Below are 11,971 nucleotides of genomic sequence, written 5' to 3' on the forward strand. Positions count from 1 at the left end.
AAATCACACAGGAAATAAACTGCGAAGATAGACTAGTTACGGAAGTGTTAAATACAAGCTAACTAGTGAACAGAGCTATGCCAAACTGGAGAAATAGTAAACCTGTACTACTAATATCATTTTACAACAAGAATTACATAGATTTACGGCATTAAAACACTATAATAATAACCTAATACACAGAGGAAATATCTACACTGCCGGCAGTCTGACAAACCAGCAGAAAGAGAATGTTACACAGCTGCTCACTAGTGACTCAAGTGGTAAGAATAAATATGGGCGAACAGAATAAACGAGAATATCGGTTGGAAACCGAAGACTTATCGATCGATAGTTAGGGGATCCCCCAAAACAGAAACTGCAGTTTCGATTCATCCGCTCTTGTAACTTGCGCACTGCGCATCGCACACACACACTCGGCGGGTTTCAAAATTCTCTCGCTTTACAAAAATCTAGATCACTATATCAATAATTGATTGATAACTCGCTAATTATACGACATAATTCGCCCAAAATCAATAGGCTTCTGGTCCGAGATAAGATGAATGCACATGTAAAATCTGGAGCAGATTCAATCTCGCTTTCGTGAGATATCGCGTGCATCTAACAGACACACAGACACACAGACAGACATACATACATACAGACAAATACCTATCAATATACTTACCGATCTTAAGATCGATAAGTAAACAGGGTTATAGACGTGGTCGTCTCACAAGGTATATAATTACACAATAACACAACAAACAGTGTGTCGTTCTATTCTAAAACAAGGAAAATTGACAAAACTTCAGTTTCAGAAATTGCTTCGAAATATGGCACAAGTTACAGAATGTGCAATTTCAGGTTGATTTTGGTCTGCAAGACAAACATATCTTTTAGTATATGAAAGAATTATTGCATGTGGACTAGATCAGAATTGGAAATGGTTTACTTTTCCTCTATATTTAATATTGATAATAGTGAATCTTATACTGCACAATTTACACACATCTTTTTTGTTCGTTTATTGTTTGTGTATACTGATAATGCAGCAACCATGATGACCGCGTTTGATGAAAGGTTAAATACCGATATAGAAATTCATTGATCTGGTTGTAATGAGGACAGGTTATCAACACGAATTACCGACAGCTTCAGTAGAGGCGTGATTTTTGAAATTCATTGATCTGGTTGTAATGAGGACAGTTTATCAACACGAATTACCGACATCTTCAGTAGAGGCGTGATTTTTGAACTGGACCAGTACATGTGTCAACTTTCATTTATCGAAACGTATTACAATACACGTCAAAGACGTGGCTCACAGCTCCCGTTTTCAATACCAACAAAATCTGCAACACGGGAATTGCGATCATATTACCGACGTTTCAATGCTCATTTGAAAAATTACTCACATTACTGTAATGAAGATGATGAAGGATTCCTTTTTCTAAGTCTGTTGTTCCAACTGGTATTTCATTGGCTATTGCTATTGGCGACCTGTACATTTTTCATTCCCCAGTAGGAAAGTTCCCTCAACCCCACATTGCCCCAAGCATAGTCCAATAATCCGAATAAGGTCAGCACAGGTGTAATGTTGCAATACATTCGTATATTTCAAAAAGAAAAAGAGAGAAAAACACAGTACAGTGCAATAAATTAGTAAAGTTCAAAATAAAAAGGTATAATTGGAGGCCCACACTCCGTGAGAGAATTAGCCCTTTACTATCAAAGAACACTTTGATCACACGAGTTACCAGACTACTTAAACTTAACGACGTTTAGTTAGGTCCAGCGAGCTTGTATACTGCGTATCGAATGCTAAGGGGAGCGAACACAAACATTTTTATGAAATTGTGCTTGCCGATGGCGTTTTAATTTTGCCCCAAACAAATGTGCCCAATAACTCCATTGAACTTTCAAACTGAATTTCATAAATATCATGGCAGAAATGCCCAAATGTCAATACTTAGGTGAATTAATCTGGTATATATATATATATTTACATTGATCAACTGCAGAAAGAAATTCATTTAGGCCAATGGCGACGACTCGTAACAATCAATCATCGTTTCATATTAAAATAGTAATATATCTCATTTTGCAGCAGCACTTGCAGCAAATGCAAAAATCCCAGCTAGAAATATGGAGCCACAACTGCCCCAAGACATATAATAGCTGTATCCAAAATCTTCCAGTCCTAGGGCTGCAGCAAAATTATTTGGTTTCCGTAGTACGGTGTAGGTGGTTGATCCAGCAGCTATGAGTATTCCTGTATAAAATTATTATCAATGTTTAATTGCTGAACCTTAAAAAAAACAGCATTATAACTATGTGAAGGTAATCCCAATAGAAATATTAGTTCGATTTTAACCGCGATGAATGTTATTGGACTATTGTTCATTAGAGAGTTGTATGAATCGAGTAGTCTAAGCCTAAGGGTATTATATAGTACATTGTTGTACAATTACAATCTGTACATTGTTGCCTCACTTCACCAGAAAACGTGATAATGACCGAATATAACAGTATCAGATTTCAGAAGACTGTTTCCGCTCAAGTCGATTTTGTATTCGTTACAAATCTTAGCAACGCTCGTGGTACTCCAATTTATGGGTATAACCTAAACTGCTGTGTTTCGTTCTATGTTTGCTTTTATTTCATTTTAATAATTGATCAGAAAAACAACAAAGACTAGTACTAGTCTTTATAGATACGTACCTGCGATTACCAAAAGCGCTCCAGCTGCCAATACTTTTCTTTTATTTGTCCTTAGAATATCAACAAACAGCAGGAGAACGGCCGGGATACTCAAGAATAATCCTATACATATCAAGCAGGCAACGACCATAACAATGATATCGTCTCCTGCAATGATTAGAGAAGGATATTATATAAGCTACAGCAATATGCTGTGGGATTACTACGATTGGGTTAGTATAATGTCATATACTTTACTACAAAACAAATGCTATGAGATATACAAGCTCTCTAGATGAATAATTTTCGTACCTTTTTCAGGCATAGATAAAAAAAGGAGAGTGTTTTATGTAAGAATTAAGTATAGAATTTTCCTGGTTATCACTGAAAAGAGGAGATGCGATAAGAAAGATCAGTTTTATGCGAGAAAAACGCCATCCAGTCAAGTTTGGCTAACTTGACCTGTTTGGTTAACCTGATAATATTCTAACTTCTTGCGTAATGAGAATAAATTTCAATGTTGATTGTTATTTTATAGATATTTATTTCTCTTATCTCTGATAAACATTTATATGCGCCGCAGAAGTATGTGTACCAATATGGAGGAAACTAATTTTGTTCGCCTATTTTACATCAAGTTGTGTAATAGGACTGAAACCTTAGGCTTAGACAGATGGTATATTCACTTGGCTAATACAGACAGTTCCCGAACTCGTAATATATCTAAAATAAAGAAAATCGGAATAAAACTATGGCCTAACCCTAACCTGGTACACATACTACGGGAGTACCCATTTATATTATTATAACCTTACATACCCAAATTCGCATGCACAATTTTGGATTTCTAATAATTTATTCTTACCTATTGTGATGTCACAACGTTGCGTTATAAAGGTGACACATGTCTGAAAAAGACCGACACCTGGATTAATCCAAGAAGTTGTGGCCAAAGCAACTACTCCGAATCCAATACCAGCCAAGCACAATAATGTTGCTATCACAGATAAAATACCCATGTTTTAGGTATTTTTATTTACAATCTGCGAAAAGATATTAGGTGATTTATAAAGTAAAAAATGGCTTGATCTCAAGAACATGATATCCATGAAGGAGGCTCAAAATTAACTTGAAATGACCCAATAAATCATCTTCAGTAGTTTATTACTATTTAAAGTGGATTTCTTGCATCATTTATATGAATTAATTTTTTCCCTTTCATATTTCAAGTTTGAACCGACTCAAATTCATATTATGATATTTGAAAAGATAAACTAAACGTTAAAGTTAGTCATAAAACTGCTCTAAACAGTAGACAAATTCTAACTCACAAACAGACTGTTACGAGTCGCAAGTTAGCGAAACATCTTTGCAAAAACTGAGCAAGACAAATATTCAGCTTTTTCTGAGATTCTCATCATTAAGATAAAAATATATATATATATGGTTAATAATTCAAAAATTTTAACGAAAAGGCGAGTTGGGAAAACCGAAGTTGACTAATATTTTCGAATACGCTAAAAGGTGACGCCTGACAATATGACTCATTCTCGTTTAATCAAAATAGAATAAGCATATAAAAAATTGAAAAAGTTTCACTTTAATGTGCTACTATGGGAGCTATGCTACTATTTTTCTTAATCAACTGTTATTGTGGATGATCCAACATTAAATGTCCGATAAAAATCGTGCCTTCCTATGACGAACTGGACTTTAATCCTATTAAACGAATTAGTAAATTAAGACAGAATTTATAACGCATTGCCATGGACTATAATTCTTTATTATAACAGTTTCAAAACCTTTAAAATCAACATTGAAGAGAATTGATGCGTCTTGATAAATAGTATAAATAGAATTAAAATACCGTCAAATATTGTGGGTCTCATTATAATGTCAAGTAAACAAACGTATTTGCTTCAAATTTGCACTATCGCATTAATCCAACCGAGTAATTTATTGACTTTTTGAATATTGTTCTGACCGATAGTCCATTTGAAGCTTTCAGTATCTTGCTAAAAGCTTTTAGTAACAGACAATAAGAATTTAATCTATTTATGATTTCTGCGTAGGCAATCACAAATATCCCGAGGCAAATATTATACATTTTCCACTCACTGAACTCTTGGCTTCACTTTTACTTTTGTGAAATATTTTTACTAAACATGGCCCGGATTAAATTTGAACAGCGTGGCATTTTAGTCTATTTTATATTCCTCGAAATCACGTTAATTGCCAGCTAAATTTATCAGGAAGTCCAGGTGTTTTGGGCTAACAAAATGTATGGGAATAATGAGAAAAGTTTATTCGTTCCGCCCTTACGTGAACAGTGGAAATATTTATTACATCAAAAATATCATATCAATTTTTTGCTGTTGTTGTATTTCTTGTCGGTTTTGTAACTAGAATAAATCAACTTTGCGTAAAACTAAAATATATTAGTTTCTATACTCACATTGGCAACTGAAGTAGTTAGTACAATGTTAAGTTACAAAGAATACGAAAAACAAAGCTAAATTGTAAAGAAACTCACACAAAAGTCCATAATTGATAATATTGTCAATATGAGCTACCGGTTCCACTAGATTTCCCCTCATATATTTCAACGTTTTAAATAATTATCATCTTAAATTCTATTCACTCATATAAATTGCTCCAAACATATAGATGTTTGGTTTGATCACAATATTTAAAGTAATCGTAATAACTCTATCCAAGTGGATACCATATTACATATACCAGACGAATTCTTCTTTCAAAGGAATTATTACACTTGGTGGTAAAGTTACATGTTATCAAAATAAACAGTAACTGAGCTCGCGGTCTTGTAGAAAAGCCTTATGTTGATAAACGGTAAGCAAGTCAGAAGGCTTAGATTAAACTTAAAATTTGAATTTTCTAAACTCAGAATCAAACGTCGGATCAGGATTTTACGGCGATTCTTCCTAAATTTTAAAACGAACTTTTTGTGAGCTCAATTGTACATTAATATGTACATTAATAGATTAATATATCAAACAATTGTACATTAATATAAAATGCTATGTGAAACAATGCTTAACCAGCGCGAATTGAAAACTAATCTACCAAACAATTCAGTCATCTACGAGTCATTGTAGCACTAAAGTTAAGACTTTCCTAGCTGCAGGCTTATTTAACTTATACGAAATAGAATTTATTTCGAGTTAAATGCCTAATCCTTGTATAACGACCTCGCTTTATGACAAACTATATATCCCGTGATGTCTGAAGTAACACCCCAATCTCCTGATCTACGACTGGTACAAAATGATTTTTTTGTCTCGCTTGGTGTTGCAACCTCACACCCACAAAATTCCACCAAAGACTTTATTTGAGTAACGCGTTAAATTAATTTGACGTAACTGATATAGCAAAATAAAAAAAAATTACCGGTTGTCGAATTTTAAACAAAATAACTTTGAAATTGAGCTTATCGCGCATAATATTTAAACGAATTAAATATATGATACAGTATTATTACAGTGAGATACCGCCGTGCCCGATTTCTATCCATATGACGTTGCAATTTAACATACGCAGACAGGCTTTGATCATATATTTGAACTTGATATATCTTGTGATAACGCCAGAGATAAGAATTAAGTGTTATTTTTTTGATATTGGTTTCTGTAAAATAGTTTAATGTGGTTTTATAATATGCATGCAGATGGCAGGAAGGCAATATTGATAGCATAATATCTTCATATACCAAAACATTAGGTAAAATTACCTTTGCTTGCAAAGTTGATCGTGTTACTCGACAGACAGATTATTTTTGTGCTATCCAGTGGCGCAAATTACAAGAACATACCTCAACGTTGTCGCCCATGTTAATTATGATTTTATAAGCAAAATTGGACACCCTGATTCTAAAATGAACAAGGGCAACTAAACGAGAGTTCGACAAACAAGAAAAATAACATTTAGAAACCACGAATATTCCATTAAAACTGAACTACCTTCAATTCTATTAATTATATTCAATTTAGCAACATTAAAAACCTATATCTCAATGTAGCATAACTTTTGACTGATCGACACTAAAGTATGTTATTTGCATTAGGAATTTCTAAATATATTTACGACGATGTATAATATTACAAAAACATATAGCAATCACATTTACAGGCTTTTCAAAAGAATCTAATTACTACTCTTTTTATAATTGTTATTTTGCATAAGAGTGTGTTGACGTAAATACACCTACATATTATTGAAAGTACAAGTGTCGTCACAAAAATTTCTTAGATAGTTGAAACTCCCATACAATTAAGAAACGATTTAATACTATAGAATTGTGCGTATAGATGCTGAAATCTCAATATGGTTATGTAGCACTTAATACAATTTAAGCTAAAATAAAGATGTTGAGGTCAATCGCGGGCGATAACATAAGTAAATATTAGACCAGAATTTATAAACAAAAACTGAAACTCCCAAAAATAACACAAGCGGTATTTATGACAAATATTTAATTAATTGGACACTGGTGTTCTTTTTCTGTTAAAAGTATTTTATCTCTGAAAGCCATTCAAAATTTTACTGCGATGTATTCGTGAAATGCTGCTAAAGACAAGTCGCAAACATGCACTTCCTACTGACTTTCGAAAATAATATTGTCAGACTAGCGAACCTTGCCAGGATAATAGCTTTATATAATAATATACTTGCTACAACACACACTTGAAGTATTTTCCTAGTTCAACTTCAGATATGTTTCATCTAAACGAAATCTTTATTCGGCTGTAGATGTATAGACTCAGTTATTTTATAGCAAATGATTTGTCCTCAGATCTTCTGAACGACTAGAAATTTGCTTCAAACGTTTGAGGAACGTGGAAGCAACGAATTTATCTGTAGGAATTATTGATTCAAAACACGTTTTTCGTTACAAAGTTATAAATTTTTAATAACATTCAAAATGATATGATTTTCTTGCTTTCGTGAAAAAATAATAGAAATAATAAAAAATGAAATGCCGAGTAGATCCGCGAATCCCATGGGAATTGGTGTGCGCCTTGCACTGGAATAAGGGTATTTTGCAGCTGCGAACTATTGCAGTTTTAACAAAGTCTTGTTAAAAATTCAAAATCCGTACTATTTATATAGTGTAGATCAGAAGATAAACGATGATGGTGAACATAGAATGATAGAGATCCGAGGTATAAATCCGTCTAATTCTTGTCCAATACATCCCAGATACTCACACAAAGTAAATTGAATATTCAAAAACAAAACAAATTCAAAAACTAAAGTTAGTAGATTCATGGTCTAAGCAGGGTTGCACAACTCGAAATACGTGCTAAAGTTTTTGAAACATTCTTGTCGCGTGACACGCCACGTTCGCATAATTGTTGGTATCGTAAACTCAAAAACTCTTAAAACACAAAACAACATACCAACCTTCCTGACAACAGAAGAATGAAAAGGGGTACAAAATATCGTGAAATTGGACATTAACACTACTAAGTCAGTTTCTGTTTCTTATAGAACCAGAAGATAGGGATGTGTGACAAAATTGCCGATTCAAATTATTACGATATAAACTCACTCTCATGCTTTTTACTTCAAATAGAAAAATCATGTTTTACCTGCTTAACCGCTCGCTATGGTAGACTAATCTACTTATTTCCAGCTTCAGTTTGAAAACAATTAGATCTATCTCGACAAAGCATGACCTTTTCTGATAGTCGGAGCTGTGCCAAGCCAGGAGCCTGTTTACTCCAGGTTAAAGCTATAAAGAGCTCACAATGAAGTGACACCTCCGTTGCATATTACTCAGCGGAAGTTCTATATCGTACAGAAAAGGTAGATTATATAAATGTAATAGCCTTCACCTGGTACTGTAGCATTCATTTTAATTTAACTATAGTGCTTACATACATTCATATTCGCTTCAAAAAGAACAAATCACTTAATTCATTGTGAGCTTATGCGACATAGAACCGCATTTCCCGATTACCTACATTTAACATCAGCAAACAAAGGATATCATTGTCAAAATATAAATAGTCTACCATTTGCCTATCACTGAGTCCCTTAAAATGAACGCACTATAAGCACGGTGCATCTATTGTTCACAATTAGTAAACCCGCCGTGACTGAAATGCTTAGATAATTATATTAGATCACACGGGAAAGTGCGCATCATATTTATTTCCTGGTTCGATAGCTAATATCAGTATACTTTATCGACTGCCTAATGCCGACAGTTTGATTGTTGACGATCTCTCTCTGCGATAATCCGTCAAGGTATATTTTGTTTTACTAAAGACTTTATTTTGACCTGGCAAAAATGGATTGCTTCGCGTTTTCAAGGCGTCCATCTATAAATGTATTTCCTTCTTCGTGAGAGTTGCCAAACTTTGCATTAAAATAAACCATTTATCACTTGTCGTTTACTGCAAAACTAAACGCCCTCTCATTTTTTTAATCTCTTGTTAATGGGCCGAGTTAAAGTAATGTTGCTCGCTGAAGCCCAAACAAGGCAACTTAGACGTATGTTTTACGACCAGGTGTTTCGCGTGACTAGTACAGTGTCTCGAAATAGCAACGAATCGGTCATTCGAGTTTGGAAAACTCATAGAGCTCATCATACATGCATGGCGCATGATCGGTACGAATTTTGAAGATGACGCACACCCAAAATACTAAGAATTTTAAACCTTCACTTCGTCTTCATTTCCGCCCACAGAAATATGACGAATGACATTCGGACCTTGCGAGTCGACATCGACGTCAGGACTGCCTGGTTAATATGAAGTTAATATTGAGAATGAATTCATTCAAAATAAATTCACGTATTAGAAATTGGATGTTGTATCTCCGCTAGATTATGTTGGCGCCTCCTCATTATTGTTAGAACTTGACTTTTTCCCGTAATTTTATCTAGTTCTACACGAAAACCCATGCAATGAATTAATTTCCAAACCCCAAAACTTATGGAAATTCTACGCTCTTCTCTTTTTTGACATTTCTCTTGAATTATTCTGAGTAATAACAGATATATTAAATTAAAGTCGTCCGCGCTTCCGCTCAGCATTATACGTTGCCCGATATTCACGACCAATACTAACAATTTTGTTCCGTTGGTTATCACGTTGAAGGTGTGCCATAGGCGTTTTTCTTAGGCATTTCAGTCCTGCGTATCGATTATTATTATTGTAGATGTGCAGTGTACTTACAAAATAAAGGTAGTCCGAGTTGCTCCAATGCGACGACAGACGTGAAACTTGTGGTACATAGAAAATCCTACTGTATTCCCATGTAATTCTAGTCCTACTATAGAAACATTTTAGACATTGAAAAAGTTTTTTTTTGAATCATTCGTACACTGCATATAAAAGAATTTTTATGAGAATCACGACTCGTTTTTGAATTGTTTATATATAATTGCGAAGATGATATTGGTTATTGTTTATTTTGGCGCACTTTACCGTACATATTTATTAATAGTAATAGCCAAATGAATATCATTCATACCTTAGTAAATCTCACATCTGTAGTTATTTTACGACTTAGGACATCCTTCGTGCCAGGCTGTTGTTTTTGTTGATATATTTCAAGACTGTCAGAAAAGGCAGAGGAAATGCGTTAGAGAGCCGGTAGTGTGTAAACATGTTAAATTCCAAAATCTAAGCTAATTACTGTAAATTAAACACCACTAATTCAATTATCGATTGTTTATCAACACAGAACATTACATCTGCGAATATTTACAAACGAACAATTGCATTGTTGCGATGAAAAACAAATTTGTGTTTATCCCGATTGAATATATTAGTTTGAAACTATTAGACTTACAAAATGGCGTACATACTACCACAAAACATAGTTTTTGTCACATTTAAACAAAGCGATGGAACAAGGAAAAACTGAATCGCGGACTTTATGTTTTGTCTTTTATTGATGATGTCGGTCGATTGAATATAGCGATTTTATTATCACATCACAGCTTTTAACCTTTTTATACATAGGATTAGTAGATTTCGGCATTTAATTTACATTCGCTTTGATATTTTTTTGTTCTGAAAAGCTAGGAATATTGATTGTCGCTGAAGGTATATCTGGTTGATTCGTCACCACTCTATTTTTGAAATTGCTTAGTGGACAAGAAATGTATATATGGATCGTTTTGCAAAAATGCTGTTGCGAAAACGTCACCACATTTCTAACTGATGGACCAATTGATTTAATTAATTAATTATCAGTACCTAAAGATGAAATAAGTCGAAGAAAGTTGGTATTCAGGGTCGTCCAACCCGTGGCCCGCGGGCCATGCGTGGTTGAAACAACGGTTTCATTACGGTATTCTAATAATTGTGGAAGTTTGGTGTGAGGGTATTGTTTGTTTGGTAATTAATCTGTAATCAGTGAAGCAAAACTAGAACATAACTGTCATGTTAAATGGCCCGTGCAATTATTATTGAACTACATGTGGCCTTATTATGAGTGCGTCTGCCCGAAGTTGGAATGCGACGCGCATTTTAAGAACGAGAGTGGTCATGTGGTCAAGTGCACGATTTGCTACTGCAAAAATGTCTCACTAAAAACACAAATTGAAAGCGAACGTTTGCCGTGTACTCTACCCGTGTCATTCGGAAAGTTGTGATACAAACACACCACTAGCGGCATAGTTTTAACAGCGTTTCACAGATTTGCGAAATCAACAAATTCACATAAAATACAAAGAATTTTGTTGTATTGAAGGCATTGTATTGCAACCACAAATGTTAATTAAAAGGTCATGTCACTCCCAGAAATTTTGAGATACATAATGATAACTATGTATTCACGATAAATCGAACACAGACTTGAGACCAGTGTTCCCTCTAAGGTGTGCGCGTGTGCGCGCGCACACAGCTTTCAGAGGGTGCGCACACGAATAGATTTACTGCGCACAAACGTATTTCGATGTAATGTAACAATGTGCTCGGTTGGCAGGTTGAGAAAGTTTGTTGTTGACCCACTTATTACCCGGTTAGAACGCCGAAATTTCTTCATTGGTTTTTGCACAAATATCAGTCATTTCCAAAAAAGCGCGCACACACTAAAATTTCTGCCACACATACTACAAAAAATTAGAGGGAACATTGCTTGAGACCACCGACTTCTACGTTGCAACTATTTTTCTTTGCGTTTGATATGCGATGGTATAATATTAATATAGAAAATATTTGCGAGCATATCACTGGACGGAAATATTTTGCATCCCGGCTGTTTGCAGAACACAATTCGCTATAGTTGATTGATAGAATACACAGGA

At 34.4% G+C, this 11,971-nt stretch overlaps 1 protein-coding gene across 4 annotated transcripts; it reads right to left on the minus strand.

Moving 5' to 3' along the window:
* Positions 1–1,577: 1,577 nt before the first annotated feature.
* On the minus strand, positions 1,578–10,317 carry LOC120329098 (uncharacterized). Of its 4 annotated transcripts, XM_039395721.2 has the most exons (5): positions 10,189–10,210; positions 9,891–9,987; positions 3,551–3,728; positions 2,707–2,853; positions 1,578–2,257 (listed from the first exon to the last, which is right to left on the minus strand). In XM_039395721.2, the coding sequence occupies exons 3-5, from the start codon at positions 3,702–3,704 to the stop codon at positions 2,082–2,084; spliced, it is 477 nt and encodes a 158-aa protein (XP_039251655.1). In that variant the 5' UTR covers positions 3,705–3,728; positions 9,891–9,987; positions 10,189–10,210; the 3' UTR covers positions 1,578–2,081. The 4 variants fall into 4 exon arrangements, with proteins under 4 accessions (XP_039251655.1, XP_039251657.1, XP_039251658.1 ...); XM_039395723.2 differs by lacking the exon at positions 9,891–9,987 and having other exon boundaries at positions 10,189–10,317; XM_039395724.2 differs by lacking the exons at positions 9,891–9,987; positions 10,189–10,210 and adding an exon at positions 8,298–8,489.
* Between the last annotated feature and the right edge of the window lie 1,654 nt (positions 10,318–11,971).

This window comes from Styela clava, chromosome 7 (genome assembly GCF_964204865.1).
Source record: "Styela clava chromosome 7, kaStyClav1.hap1.2, whole genome shotgun sequence".
NCBI lineage: Eukaryota > Metazoa > Chordata > Ascidiacea > Stolidobranchia > Styelidae > Styela > Styela clava.